The following is a 13978-nucleotide window of genomic DNA, read 5'->3' as shown; positions in this document are numbered from 1 at the left end:
TCCATTTTCTCCGTTGGCTTCTCCAGGTCCTCAGATGAGTGACTTTCACTGAAAATAAAATGACTGTGGCAACAGCCCAGCCGCACGCAAGTGGCCACCCTGGGTGCTCGGGGCACAGAGAGGGAGACCTGGACACGAAAGACAAATACACGCAACTTCCAAGTCATGCCATTTATTTTTCCTTAATTGGGTTTCACAGCCCATCTGAGCTTCTGCTCAGTTCTCTGAGGAGCCGGAGAATTCGTGTGAACCCTCTGTGTCCCTGTCCTTCCCCAGAAGAGAAACAGGCGGGCACGTGAGTACACACAGGGGCCAGTGAGAGTGCCCTGCACTTGATTCTGTTGTTACTTTCCTCTCTGGCTTCACTGTGACACACGTTTGTCTCCGTCTAATATTCTCAAGAAAAATGGTCCAGACAGGATACGGCGAGGGATGCGGGGAGAGGACTGTGTAAAGGGGTGGGTGGAGGGAAGCAGTGAACCAGTAGGATCATTTACCTGCCCCTCCTACTGTGCCTGTTTCATTCTGGATCTTTCAAAAAGAAAGAAGCAGAGAGAGCGAGAGAGAACAAGGAGTTACCAGCAGGACCACTGGTAACTCGTGCAGCACCCCGGTTAGCAAATGCACCCACCTTCGGACAGGTGCTGCGTGACTTGTTGACAGACACAGAGCCTGGACCGAAGCTCCCGCTGCCTCTGTCCTCTTGGCTGGTGTCTTGTGCTTATGCTGCAGTTCCCAGACTCTCCCACCTTGAATGACCTCAGGGTTAAAGGGCCAAGAGGGGATGAAGTGTCTTGCAAGAGCTTTCAGAATCCCAGATGGGCCCTGGTGCTGTGGAGATCAGAGTCTCTCACTGGGCAGGGAGGCACGGACGCCTCCCTTGGCTGCCAGGGTGTCCTGCCCACCACCCCACATGCAACCCACTCCTTGCGTGTGGACTCTGCTTAATTTCCCGGGGTGGGAGTGTGCACTGAGGGGGGAGAGGCGTGGCTCAGGCACGGTACTACCGTGCCAACCTTCCCAGCCCGGAAGCCCCAGCGAGCTGCCGGGGAGGGACCTGCCTGCTTTTGATATTTTGCTTCATTACATCTCATCTCATGAACCAAGACAGCAGGAATTTTCTGCAGCCAACCAACCTCAGCAGGAAATGATCCCGGGAAGCTACTGCTTCCTTAATTCATGGAAACAACAGGGAGGAGCAAGGGCATGGTTCCCTCATGAATGTTTGCACCACTCCGTTGAGAGGCTGGTTGACCAGACAGCTCAGGGACCAAGGCTGGGTGGACGTCGTTTGTCAACTATATTACAGGGCTGCAATTCACACGCTACCAAGCCGGACTCTTGGCTCTGGAAATTTAATGTGTGACAGCTGCGTGCAGCCAGTGGTGTCCAGCATTTTAGAAAGGTCAATTAAGAAACGGTTGATGGTGGTGCAGCTAATGACAGCCCAGAGGGGTGAGCAGGGCTGAGTAAACAGAAGGGCTGAGACATATATTACTGGAATTGAAGTGTCGAAGTGAAGCGTGGTGGGGGGAAACCTATTGTCACAGGCCATAAAGCACATCTGAGTTTTGCAGCGGAGAGCAGTACAGCTGTTTCTCTCCCCAGGCAGCGCGGGGAGCGGTCTGTGAACGGAGGGCTCGCCAGACAAAGGCGACACCTGCATCAGCTTGATCCATCTGCAGACAAAAATCGTTACCCTCCTCACTGCCTGTTCCTTTGCACTTCCTGGAGCACGAGGCAGACGCTGGAGTGATAGTTGCAATGTGGGTCATGTTCTAGAAATCCATATTTTAAGCATTCCCCAAAGCTGGGCTCCGTCTTCGCTTCAGGGCTGTGGGTAGGTGGGCGGACGGGAGCCTGAGTGCCAATCTGAGCGAGTGCTCTCCTCAGACAGCATGTCTGCTCCCTGGCTTCAGTGGACACACAAGGCAGGGAGCAGTCTAGACCCTTTACACCGCGATGGATAAAAGAGGGACATGGAGCCCTTAGAAAATGCCTATTTCAGCCTGTGACAGAATTGGCTCGTGGTTGGGGGAAGGCACTGCGTGGGGCCTTTTTCTCTGTTTTTTTGGAAAATCAGACAAAGGGGTCTTAGACTGCTTGGACAGGCTTTTTTGGCCACGACTACCTGTCAAGCCGGAAATTCGGCAGAGCAATGGGAATGCTAATTGATATGCAAAACAGGTCCAGGGTTCCTAGAAATGTCTAATGATCCTCCAGTTCAATGCGAATGAAGGATTAAGACATGCGCTAAATGAAATGGGAATAGGAACACCAACCTTTTTGCCTTTGCTTTTTTTTTCCTTTTTCAAATCTACTCTGGGAAACTTCACAGGTTTTGTGATTAAAAAAAATAGTATTGCAATCAGTGGGGGTCTTTCACACACTGGATATTTATTATTAGAAAATAGCTTCTATCAGCTGTCATTACCAAACAAGTTGAAAGGAGCGTGCTTCTCACCATAAATTGTTTTTCTCCTTAATGAAATTTAAGTAAACAGTTCACTGTGGGGAGAGTTGCCACGCTTGTTTTTCCTTTAAAAACTGAATAATTAAATGAAGTTGAGTACAAAACATCCTTCAAATATGACTTGTCCTGCAGCTGCTACGCTGTCCCCTTGAGTAAGGGGCATGGAAGAGATGGAAAAGACACTCAAGCTATCAAATTACCCCAAAGAATCTACAGTAGAAACTGGGAAACAAACCAACGAACCCAAACAAAACCCATCCAAACCAACCATGAAATCAGTTTTAACATTGGCTTTTCATCTTTGATTATCATCTAAGTTTAATATATATATATATCTATATATATATTTGAAATAGTAATAAAAAAGGAAGAGTTGAATTGCATCCTTAGCAGGACAACCTTCCTCATATGTTAAAGAGGTGTTCAGAAAATTCCATACAGTATCTGCTAAATACACATGTTTGGCAGCTCAGCAAATATCATATGATTGCAGCATCCGTGATTTGAAGTCAAAGAGCGATTCTCTTTCTTCAGGCGGAGTCCGTTGCTCAGGGCGACATGATAACATGGCTCTGGATGTTCTTCGACCCACGGGCTCGAGGAAGGGTTTCGGGGTGGCCCAGTGCAGAAACTTCCAAACCCCAAACAACACATCAACCAACCAAACACACAAACATCAAACAATCGTCTCCTTTGAGTTCCTCTTGACAGAGTGGAGGCCCAGCAAGGACTTCTGGTTAGAAGGGACGTTGACAGACTTTGGAATGAGGAGAATCACCCTCTGATTGGTCCGACGCCATTCATTGTACAATCGACAGTGGTACCTAAATGACACCTGGGGTCAGGAGAGGAAAAATAAGGGAAGGTTTCAGGTAAGCGGAAGCTGATTATCAATCCAAACAACACACACGCCATTTAAAACAGCTCCAAACAGCAGTACGGCGGGGCAAGAGCTGGGGGGAAACTGCTGTAGCAGGCAGCTGAGCGCTGGGAGACTGGCCCCAGCCACAGAGCACCCACGTGTGAACAAGGGGCAGGTCTCCCTCGTGCCTCTTCAAACTGGGTAAAATCGGAGTATTAATAGCAAATGAGGTTCCTCCTGAGTTTGAATTTATTTTCAGGATAGTGGTCTGGGCCCCAAAGTATCAGTGGGGAAGAAAGTTGGCTGGGGGCAGTGGGCAGAGTAGCTACGGCGCCAGCCCTTGCCCAGCCGTGGGACTAGGCAATGTGCCTTTCTGGTCATCAAGTTTCTCTCTGTTAAATGAGAGGGATGCTGGGGCTTCACGCACCCTTCTGTAGGTTGGACACTGCACAACTCGAAGGACCCCATTCACGGTGTGATAGGAAGGGCACCCTTCATACTGTGCTGTGGACAAACTGAACAACTGTACTTGGCGGCCCCTGTGGGTGATCCCCATTGCCTCCAGCTCAGTCCTTCCATGGCGTCCAGTGGGGAAGCTTTGGCCTGGGCGCCAACTCCGCTGATGCGTTCTTCCTGAGCCAGTGCCTGTGCCCACCTCAGCGTGGCATCAGTGCCCTGTACACCACGGCACTTGTTTCTCTCTCACCCTGCACTAGAAGCATGTTGAGGGCAGGTCTTGTGTTGTATTCATCTTTGCATGCTGTGTACCTATCACAGTGTCTGGCGCTTAGGAAGCTGCTTAGTTAAGTTCACTGAGTGAATGGATGAGTGACCAAGTATCCTGTACCTTCTAATTGCAACACTGCTTTAGATTTAGGCCTGTCTTACATGATACAGGACAGCACGAGCAGTAAACGCATCATCAACTGTGACATAACTTGCCCCCAAAGTGCTTGCTTCTTGTGTAAATAGACTGGAATGAGATGCTTACATCTGTGGTTTGCTTTGGAGAAGGCTGGCACAAAGCACTGACGAACCGCCCAGGAAATTCAAATAATCTGTTCTTCTGAAGATGTACAAACTGCCTTTAAAGGTGGAAGTAGGTTCTAGTTTGAGTATATCCAGATAACTAGGTAAGTGTTGGGGAGGAAGGGGCCCATGACCTGAGAGTGACAAATTATCCAGGTATGGGCTGTTTAACCACCTGGGTTGTGTGGGTCATGTTGACCCTGGTACAGGGCCTACGTCGGTCAAAGAGTGGGCTGACCTTGTGGTATGGGCTCGGTGTTTCTGGAAGTAGAGGAGAATGCAGGCCCTTGATCAGCAAGGGCTTGTTTGTCTTCATGGCAGGATCATGAAATCCAAGGCCACTCAGATTTCTGAGGCTAGAAAGCAGATGCCACAGGCTGAATGCCAGAGAGATTTGAGTATGAAAATAAAAGCTTTTAAACTCACACAGATGTGCTTTTCTCCAAGAGGCTCTGAACATGCCAAAGTGGATCAGAGGTTGTTTTTTTTTTTTTTTTAAGTTTGATTCTCTTTTATCTGTTCTGTTCTGTCCTGCTGCTGCTTGGTGCTACTCATGAATGTAAGAGGCAGGCTGGAAAGCATGCTGTTCAGGGCCAAGGGCCGGGAAGGTGTAGGAAACAGACTAGTACTAATGAAGAGCTGAGGCAGTACAAGAAGTCTGGAATCTGGAAATATGACAGGAAAGCGGGATTTGAAATCAAGGGTCCCTTCGTCCGGGACGTTAAAGAGCAGCGCATGCTTGGCGTCTTCAGTAAGCAGCAGAAGCAGCTGCAGCTGTGCGCAGGAGGGAGCAGCCCGAGGGCTCCGGGCGGGCGGGCGCATCAGGCCGAAGCCCCATCCTCTACTGATGTCTCCGCGACTTTGGGAGGGTTGTTTGCTGCCTCCAAGTCCCGGTGTCCTCATTTGTAAACTGTGAATAATGATATCAGAGATAATGCACAAAGAGCACTTAGCACAGTGCCACTGCCACACGTTAGTGTTCCTGGCCTGTTATTTCTGATGGGTTAAATCTGGAAAAGAAGATAACTTTGTGACACTCCTTCTTGGATACAGGAAACTGGGGGCAAAAAGAAAAAGAGAGGCTGGGCTATTTCCTTGAAAGCCCTGCTCTCAGTGTGCCCGTGGAGGCCGTACCACCTGGGAGCTTGTTAGAATGTGACACCTGTGGGCTCCGCCCAGACTTACGGAATCAGAGCGTGCATTTTAACAAGATCCCCTGGTGATTCGCACGTAAGTTCAAGCCTGTGAAGCACAGGGGAACGTGGGGAGTCCATGACTTCGCAGGTCTCGTGGTTCCTTGGCCGGGAAGTACAAAAATCAGCCCGCTTGTTCGGACAAACGAACGAGATCTTATTATGCATTAATCTACCTTGATTGCTGTTCACCACCATGTCTGCAGGCAAATTCAACCAATAAGAAGAAAGCATCATGAAGATGACGCTGCATCGGGGAAAATACAGGAAGGTAGGTGCAGGGCAGAGGGACGGTGGGTTTGCAGTCGCCCTGGGTAGTCCTGGCTTTGGTCTCTAGGAGCGCCAAAGACACTCCCTCCCCTTGGTGGAACAGAAGTGGAATAAAGCAGGTTTGATGTAGAGCAATAAAGAGGCAGTGAGGAAAAAATGAACAACATGAAGGAAGAAGAAGCTGTGGCAATAGTAACACTGGGAACTTCATTTAGATATTTCTTAAACTTCTGAGGTTTTAAAGAAAGAGGGTGAAGAAAGAGCACAGGGCCACTATTCTAAAAACACTACTCTTTATGGGATGGGTTTCTTGAAGTGCCTTCATTTCTTCATCCAAAGACTATTTATTAACCTCCTGTCACGGGCAAGGTCTGCACAGAGAGTTGCGGTCATGTGCACGGCACACAGAGGGCTGGAGCATATTAGCATCACCTCTCCCTGAGGGAGGTGATGGGCTGCACTGAAGCTTTGCTGTAAAGTCCCAGCAGGCTTTGGGAAATCTCATTACGAATTTTGATTCTGCCCTCTCGGGAGTTTATGGTGCGACAGAAGCATATTGGTGGGGCCAGGGCTTTGGCAGCTGCCTTCCCAGAACTGGGCGCAGCTCACTGACCTGTGATGGCACTGTGGAAGAGAAGAGGGCGGCGCGGGTGTGAATCAGCCACACCAGGTCGTGCTGGACACCCTCGGGGTGTGTCTAGACCCGCTCCACAGTGAGCCTTGCCGGGACAGTGTTCTGTGGGACCTTCCCCCTTCGTAAAGAGATTTTAAATGATTAACCCGTGGGACTGGGAGTCAGCCAGTGGAGCCGGGGCATCATTCATTTCATCCTGTGATTTAACTGGTTTCTGGGCTGGGCTCTGGTTGCATCAGCGATGTGGAGGATGGTGGTACCTCCTGGGGGTCACTGCATGTGGGCATCGCTACACTGGGCTAACGCACATCCTATGTGGACACTTTCTAAATGCTTCATGTGGACTCAGTTCTCACCTACTCTTCTCGTGTCCATGGGCTTCAAATCGTTGGTGACATGCACAGTGATGTTTCTGGGGTATCTTCCCCCCCACCCCAGCTCTCAGGGGGGAGGTGGTAGAGGTCTTGGCTTTCCGGGTCCCAGACACCTGTGTTCCCGCACAGTAGGTTTCAGAAGGCAGAACTCCCCGAGTCTGCGTCAAGCCTGGGCCCTGGTGGAGGCAAGGAGCTCCACAGGCACCGCAGGCGAGCAGCACGGGCGCGGGTTCCCCCTGACAGCGCCCGGCGAGGCCCTTCCAGGAGGGCTCCTCCGAGGAGCCGGGCTGGGACTGACACTGTGTTTGTTTATCTAAGACGTTTTCACAGCGTATTCTCCTTAAGCCTGACAGCTTGTTTACAGCGCGATTCTGCTGGAGGGCAGTTTCCAAGTGCTGTCAGCTTCTGAATTACGGCTCTTGCTCGGGCCGCTCAGCAACAGCATTTATCTGGGAAGGAGTTAGTCTAGATTCGATAACCTGCTGCTGAGCTATGGCCGTGCGTTCTTCACACCCAAGGGGAGAAGCGCCTTCTTTCCCTCCAGCTGCTCGGCATTTTACGGGGAGCCGGGGGGCAGTGCAGGATGTGGTGGAACACAGCAGTCAGAGGAAGAAAACCCGTCCTCTGCCAGGTGCTCTGATGGATGTTCCCGAGGTCATCCCACCTCATCCTCACAATAGCACATTGGCCCAGGGGTTAGCAGTCGTTTCCCCAAGTTTTTGCATCAGGAGAAGGATGCTCAAAAAGGTTAGGGACCTGTTTGAAGTTACACAGCTACCAGGATGCTAAACCTTGGGTTTAAACACAGAGCCTTTGGATTCTGAAGGGATGTGCTTGTTACCACGCAGCACTGCCTTTTGGAAGCATTTCTGGAATGACGTATGTTATCAGACTCCTGAAAGAGCCACTCCGGGGACCTTTCCCTCCCAAATTTTCCTTTCACCTGGGATGAGAGATGAAATAGGATCACATCCTAGGTAATCTCTTTTTTTCTTTCCCTCTTTTGCCCACTCCCCTCTTTTTTTTCTTTCTTGTTAGGTAAGTGTGTGCTTTACAAAGCAGATTTTCAAAAAGGCCTTAAGTTGGTTTGAATGCCCATCATTTAAGTCTATATCTTCATCCGTCCTTCACCTTAGGCACTTGTATAAGAAAAATCAGAGACTAGCAAACCTCTAAACATGGTAAAAACTTACACTTAATTATTTTCCAAAGCGCTTTCCCATGGACGCTTTCACTTCAATCTCGTAAGACCAGGGGAAGTTGGCAGGATGGGTATTAATCTCATCCCCACTTTACAGATGAGGACACTGAGGCTCAGAGAAGTGAAATGACTTCCCAAGGTGGTTCAGTAGTTAGACGGTAGTAGACAGACAATTTCTTTCTTTTCTTTTTTTCTTTTTGTTGGCCACGCCACACAGCTTGTGGGATGTTAGTTCCCCGACTAGGGATTGAATGTGGGCCCTCAGCAGTGAAAGCTCTGAGTCCTAATGACTGGACCACCAGGGTATTCCCTAATTTCTTATTTTTTTTATTTTTTTGTGGTACGCGGGCCTCTCACTGTCGTGGCCTCTCCCGTTGTGGTGCACAGGCTCCGGACGCGCAGGCTCAGCGGCCATGGCTCACGGGCCCAGCCGCTCCACGGCATGTGGGATCTTCCTGGACCGGGGCACGAACCCGTGTCCCCTGCATCGGCAGGCGGACTCTCAACCACTGTGCCACCAGGGAAGCCCTTTAATTTCTTATTTTTAAGCCTCTTCCCATCACCGTGTCCTTGTGGCTTCTGAGTGAGCATGGTTGCTTGATTCACAATGAATCAGGACACACTTTGGAAGCATAGACATTTAAAGGAGACAATAATAGTTTTGCCTGGGGGCTTCATTAGGCTGGGAACAGAATGCCTACCTTAACCAGAGGACTCTGATAAAGCTCCAAGCATCGTAAACACTACCTGTTTACCAAGGCTCATGTCATGCCCCTCTCACTGAGACTGAAATGTGTCCCCCACTTATTGTCTGAAATTTCCCCCTGAGAGGAGGCAAAGAGCTGGACAAGACGGAAACGTGATGAGCAGGGGGTTGCGTCAGTGTGGCAGGAATGGCAGCTGGTGGCACAGGACTCGGGAGACAGAGCAAGGGAGCAAGTGTGAGCACTAGAAGCTTCTACATGCCGACACTGTGCTGCCGGTGTGGGAATGGGACAGTCTAGACAGGAAATACATATTGAATAACAATGGAATGTGCTCGGATTAGAGATGAGCAGGCACAGGAGAGTCATGCCAGGAAGCAGGGGGCCCGGTTTCTGAAAACCTAGAGGATCGTGACATCCTTCCCTGCAGGTCTCAGAGGGAAGCGTCAAGAGACGGCAGATGCCGCGCTTTGTGGGCGCTGCCAACTGGTACCCAAGCAATCACGGGGTTAAAACAATAAAGAACCAGAGAGGGTTGAAGATCTTCCCCTCATATACAGCAGGAACACTTATTGGGAAATGGTTTTTCTTTAGTGACAGCTTCTCAGCTGGATGAATTAGTGTTTTTATGGGCAGCAGAGTCAATATCCCAACCCGGAATAATCATCAGGCGAAGTGCAGCTCCGTGTCCAACAAGGACTTTAGGCCGCGTCAGGCCATAAAAAGAAAATAACCAGCAGGAGGATTCACGATCTGTGCAGGCAGCGACAGCAACGGTGGCCAAGTGCATCATTCACCATACATCACAATCCCGGCAAGAGAGAGGAGCATGGACGAGAGAGAAAACGCCAGGCCTCCTAACAGATGGAGTCCTTGGCTACGAGAGGAGAGGGATGTCTGGGGTGCATGTCTTTGAGGAACTCTCAGAAGCTGGGGCTTTTTCTTTACTTCATCTGCTCTTCCCAGCAGTGCGCGCGCACACACACACACACACACACACACACACACACACACACACACACGTTCACGTGCAGTAGTAAACCGAATCCCACGCTCTCGCCAGCATTTGAAGGTCTGTCTGCTCCCGGGTGGGTGAGATGAGCTACAGGCAAGAGGGGAGGCTGTGCCAGCTGGGGGGCTGCCAGCTCCCACCGACCTAACTCCCAGGCCCTGGGCCATACTTACTAGTGTCCAAAAGAGGTAAATAGTGAAGAGTGCGACAGTGAGTGCAATTAGTCCGACGGCTTCGAGCCGACTGCTAAAGTGCAGGTGGTCCACGGCGCCCCGTAGGCAGAGCCAGCCCGAGATGGTGGCCAGAGGAGTGATGAACAAGAAGCACACCATGTCTCCAAACAGAGTCCGCTTCTCGTGCTGGGGGCCTGGATTTCTGAGCCACTGCCAAGGGAAGGGAGACAGAGAAAAGCAAGGACAGGGTTAAATGCCAGGGAGGAGTGAAGACACACTACTCTGAGGTTGTCCTTGTCTACAGCATCTGGAAAAAGGCACTTCTGACCTGTTCTGAGATCACACAGAAGCATTAAGGGCTCATTCCCATGCCCTGTCCCATGAACAGTAGTGATTATGATGTGAGTGTAATATGACACTAGTGATTATGATGATAGGAATAGTAATAATAATAACAATAAAAGCATCCTTGCTGTAGGTGTCCTGCTGGTTTTGAAAGAGTTCAATGATTATTATTATGAATCACAGTGACCCTATGTGGAAGGCAGAGAGGACCTTATATTTGGAAGGTAACTGAGGTGCAGGAAGTGCTGTCAGCTGCCAGAGCATTCCTGCGTCTTGACCCTGGGAACGTGTGCGGGAAAGGGTTAACTCAGCAGGCCCAGGTTGCTCAAATCCTGCACGTTCCCAAGAAAGACCTGTTTTTTAAGACTGGCTCCTAAGAGAAGAGCTCTGAGTCCTTGTGATAATGTGCCTCATAAGAGCGTTTTTGCATGCCTGAGGCCTTGGGCCACATGGTGCCAGTGTGAGCAGATAGTTTATGCCAACAGTGTGATTTATGCTGAACACCTATTTTTGTTGTAGGGGCTGGAGTCTGAGTAGCTTGAGGTCTTTCATGCAGGTGCTGCATGTCTTTTGTGACTCACCCCAATAAGCACCCTGAACACTGGGGCTCGGGTGAGCATCCCTGAGAGATAACGCTTTGCATACGTTGTTACAGATTGTTGCTAGAAAAATTAAGCACATCTGTGTGATATTACTTGGAGGGGACATCTGGGAGCTTGTGCCTTGTTTCTCTTGGACGTTGCCCCATGTACTTTCTCCCTTTGCTGATTTTAATTGGTATCCCTCTGTTGTAATTAACCATACCATGAGTCTAAGAGCTTTTCTAAGAGTTTTGTGAGTCCTTCTAGTCAATCTCTGAGCCTGAGGGTGGTCTTGGGGAATGAGACTCATCTGACTCCACGCGTCTTGTAATGCCCCTGCCTTATGTTTTAGGGCCCTGAACCTCCTATGTAGGACCGTCTCTGACATCTTAATTGTGCTGCCATCTTGGCTGAACCAACTCCAGAAAGGGTGGGGAAAACGTCCGCTTGTTGAAAGACTAGAGAGGAGCATTCCTGCAGGACGGGAAATAGCGTTGCTGTCCTCCCACTTGGGGAACTGCTAAATGTCTGCTGAGATGTTTTCCATTCTAGGAAATGTCATGCTTACATGTTGGAGTCAGTGCATAGTGGTAATGAAGCCAGGTGGCTTTCCTTTGGATTAGCATGGAAATGTGCCCAAGTAATTTGACATTCCCATCTCACTATCCCATGTAGCGATGACAGAGGCCAAGGAGTCCAGGGAAAGAGTGAGGTCACACACAGTTGACAGGGTGAGGTGGGAGAGACACTGGCTGGCTGGCTTCCATCTCATCTCGGGGACTAGCAGTGCTGTGGGCTGCTGAGCAGATACCCCAAGGGGCCAGCACAGCATTTCCTACAAAACCATTGGTGGGAGGGAAAGGACCATGACAGGGGAGACAAGAGTGGATGGAAGTGACTGGAGAGAGGGGGAAGGCCAGGCTCGGGGCAGAGACAAGAGACATACGAGCTAGGAAGAGGGCGAGCAAGTTGAGGAAAGAGCTGTGTAAGGGCCAACACAAAAGCCTCAAAGAGTGAGCACAAGAGATGGGGGGTCAAAGGCACAGAAGACAGTTTTCTGGAACATTCCCTCCCTTGAATGTTTGCCTGAGGCGAATAGTAAATGACCCCGTATGCCTAAATTACCCCTTTCCAGTGACAATCCACTTTAAAAATGGGCTGAGATGCTGAAAGAAGTCACCTCAGCTCAAAAATGGAGCTGAATACATATTAAAACATAGATTATATTAAATATATATATTTATATTTAATATAATTAAATTAATTATTTAAAATAATTTATTTAAATAATTTAATTATTTAAAATAATTAATTAAATATAATTATATTTATATAATTAAATATAATCTAAATATATATTAGATTAAAACATAGATTATATTGTCTGTGAATATAAACACAGTATTATACAAATTTAATACAATACCAAAATGATCAAGTGCAAACAGTATTAACCCTGCTACGTGTTGTCATGCTACCTCAGACATCTGGGCAGCTTCAAAGAAATTCAAAGAGCTCTTAGTTATTAATGTTTTCTTATCTAAATACTGGCACTATCTCTGTGAAGTGGAGAGTAGAAATGAGGCCTTGTTATCCCAACTTTACAGAGGCTCAGTGAGGGAGAATGACTGCTCCAGGTGATACTGAGAAGGGGATCAGAATCTCTCCACTCTTATTCAGATGTCCTGTCAGTAAAATATTTGTAAATTGAAATTGCAAGACATTAAAGAAGTCCAGATTCTTTAACAACAGTGCCGACCTAGCAGCGGCCCGACCCCCCGCGCCCTCCTCCTCACCCCGTGACAGCTTAGATTTTCCCTGGAAGCAGATCTGGGAGCCTGGCCTACTTTTCTCTGTGTCCCCACTTGTTGGAACATAGTAGGTTCTCAATAACTACGTGACAGATGTGCACAGACAAGCTTATCTCATTGGCTAAGACTCCCCCCAGTTTCTGTTCCTTGGGAATTCTGAGTACGTTTTATTAAAAATAACTTAGCACTTTATGTGGCCCTTGACATTGCTCATTGAAATGACTCAGGAATGCAAGGAGGTAATTGTGGATGACTACTGAGCTCTGATGTAAAATACATTGCAAAGGCAAACTAGAAATTGCTATTGCTTGTTCCCAGTTTCCAATTTTCTAATTGTTCTTTGATCTTCTATATTAGTGAAAAATTTCCAGGCCACTTTTTATGTCCATGACCACCAGCACCTGGATTCTGCACCTTATTAACACTATACATGTTCTTCTCTGGTTCAGTTCACCCTTTGTATTGTTTGCTGCTGGGTCACATTTAGGTATGAGGTTCTTCAAACAGGTACTGCTATGTTACAATCTGCGACTTCTTCAGGACCCTAAGTATAATTTATCTCCTACACAAATGCAGGCCCCATGAATAAGACCACTGGTAATGTCTGTTGTTGAGGAAAAATTCGCCCTGTGCCATGGTAAGAACCTCTGCCCAAGTATCCAAATAGGCTAATGCAGGATATTTACACAAACAGAGTTTACAACAGAGAAAATGGGATTTTGCCTCAAGTTTCCAGCAATAGGGCATTGTCTAACTACAATGTGGAATTTACTTAAAACAGACTACTATAAAGTAATCTGAAATGGTAATGTATATTTTATATTTACTGACATGATATATTGCTGAACAGGAAAAGAATTCTACTAGACAGAATGTAGAGTATGATCCTGTATCTGTAGTGATGTATTTACATACACATGGACATTTACATAGATGTAGTGAACTTACATAGACAAAGACCAGAGGGATACCAGCAAAATAGTTGCTGCTCTTGGTGGTGGAATCAGAATGGTCTTTAATTTTTTCCTTTTTGTATGTATATTCTTGTTTTCTAAAATGAACATGGATTACTTGTGTAAATATATATATATATATACATCCAGAGGGAGAGAGGGAGGGAGGGAGAGAGACAGGGAGAGAGGAGGGAGTCAGGGGAGGGAGGTGTCTAGTGCACTGCAAACTACAGCAACAAAATAAACTATTACAGAGCCAAGGCTGGGGCAAGCCACTGCTAGCTATTTGGAGTGTCTTATGCAACGTCTCATTGAATCTTCACAATAACCCTGTGAGGCAGGTGCTAACATTATCCCCATTTT

The 13978-nt window shown here is 48.1% G+C and overlaps 1 protein-coding gene across 1 annotated transcript in view; it reads right to left on the bottom strand.

Annotated features, from left to right (window-relative positions):
- Positions 1-2386: 2386 nt before the first annotated feature.
- The window catches only part of MARCHF3 (membrane associated ring-CH-type finger 3), a 148582-nt gene continuing 136990 nt past the window's right edge, over positions 2387-13978 (bottom strand). Inside the window, exons 4-5 of the mRNA XM_060006963.1 lie at positions 9926-10135; positions 2387-3308 (exon numbers count right to left, since the gene is read on the bottom strand). Of these exons, the coding sequence (XP_059862946.1) occupies positions 3150-3308; positions 9926-10135 (369 nt within the window). The 3' untranslated portion in view covers positions 2387-3149. The remainder of the gene's footprint in view (positions 3309-9925; positions 10136-13978) is intronic.

This window comes from Delphinus delphis, chromosome 3, assembly GCF_949987515.2.
Source record: "Delphinus delphis chromosome 3, mDelDel1.2, whole genome shotgun sequence".
In the NCBI taxonomy this organism is placed as follows: Eukaryota; Metazoa; Chordata; class Mammalia; order Artiodactyla; family Delphinidae; genus Delphinus; species Delphinus delphis.
This window is presented reverse-complemented; position numbering and strand designations above follow the sequence as displayed.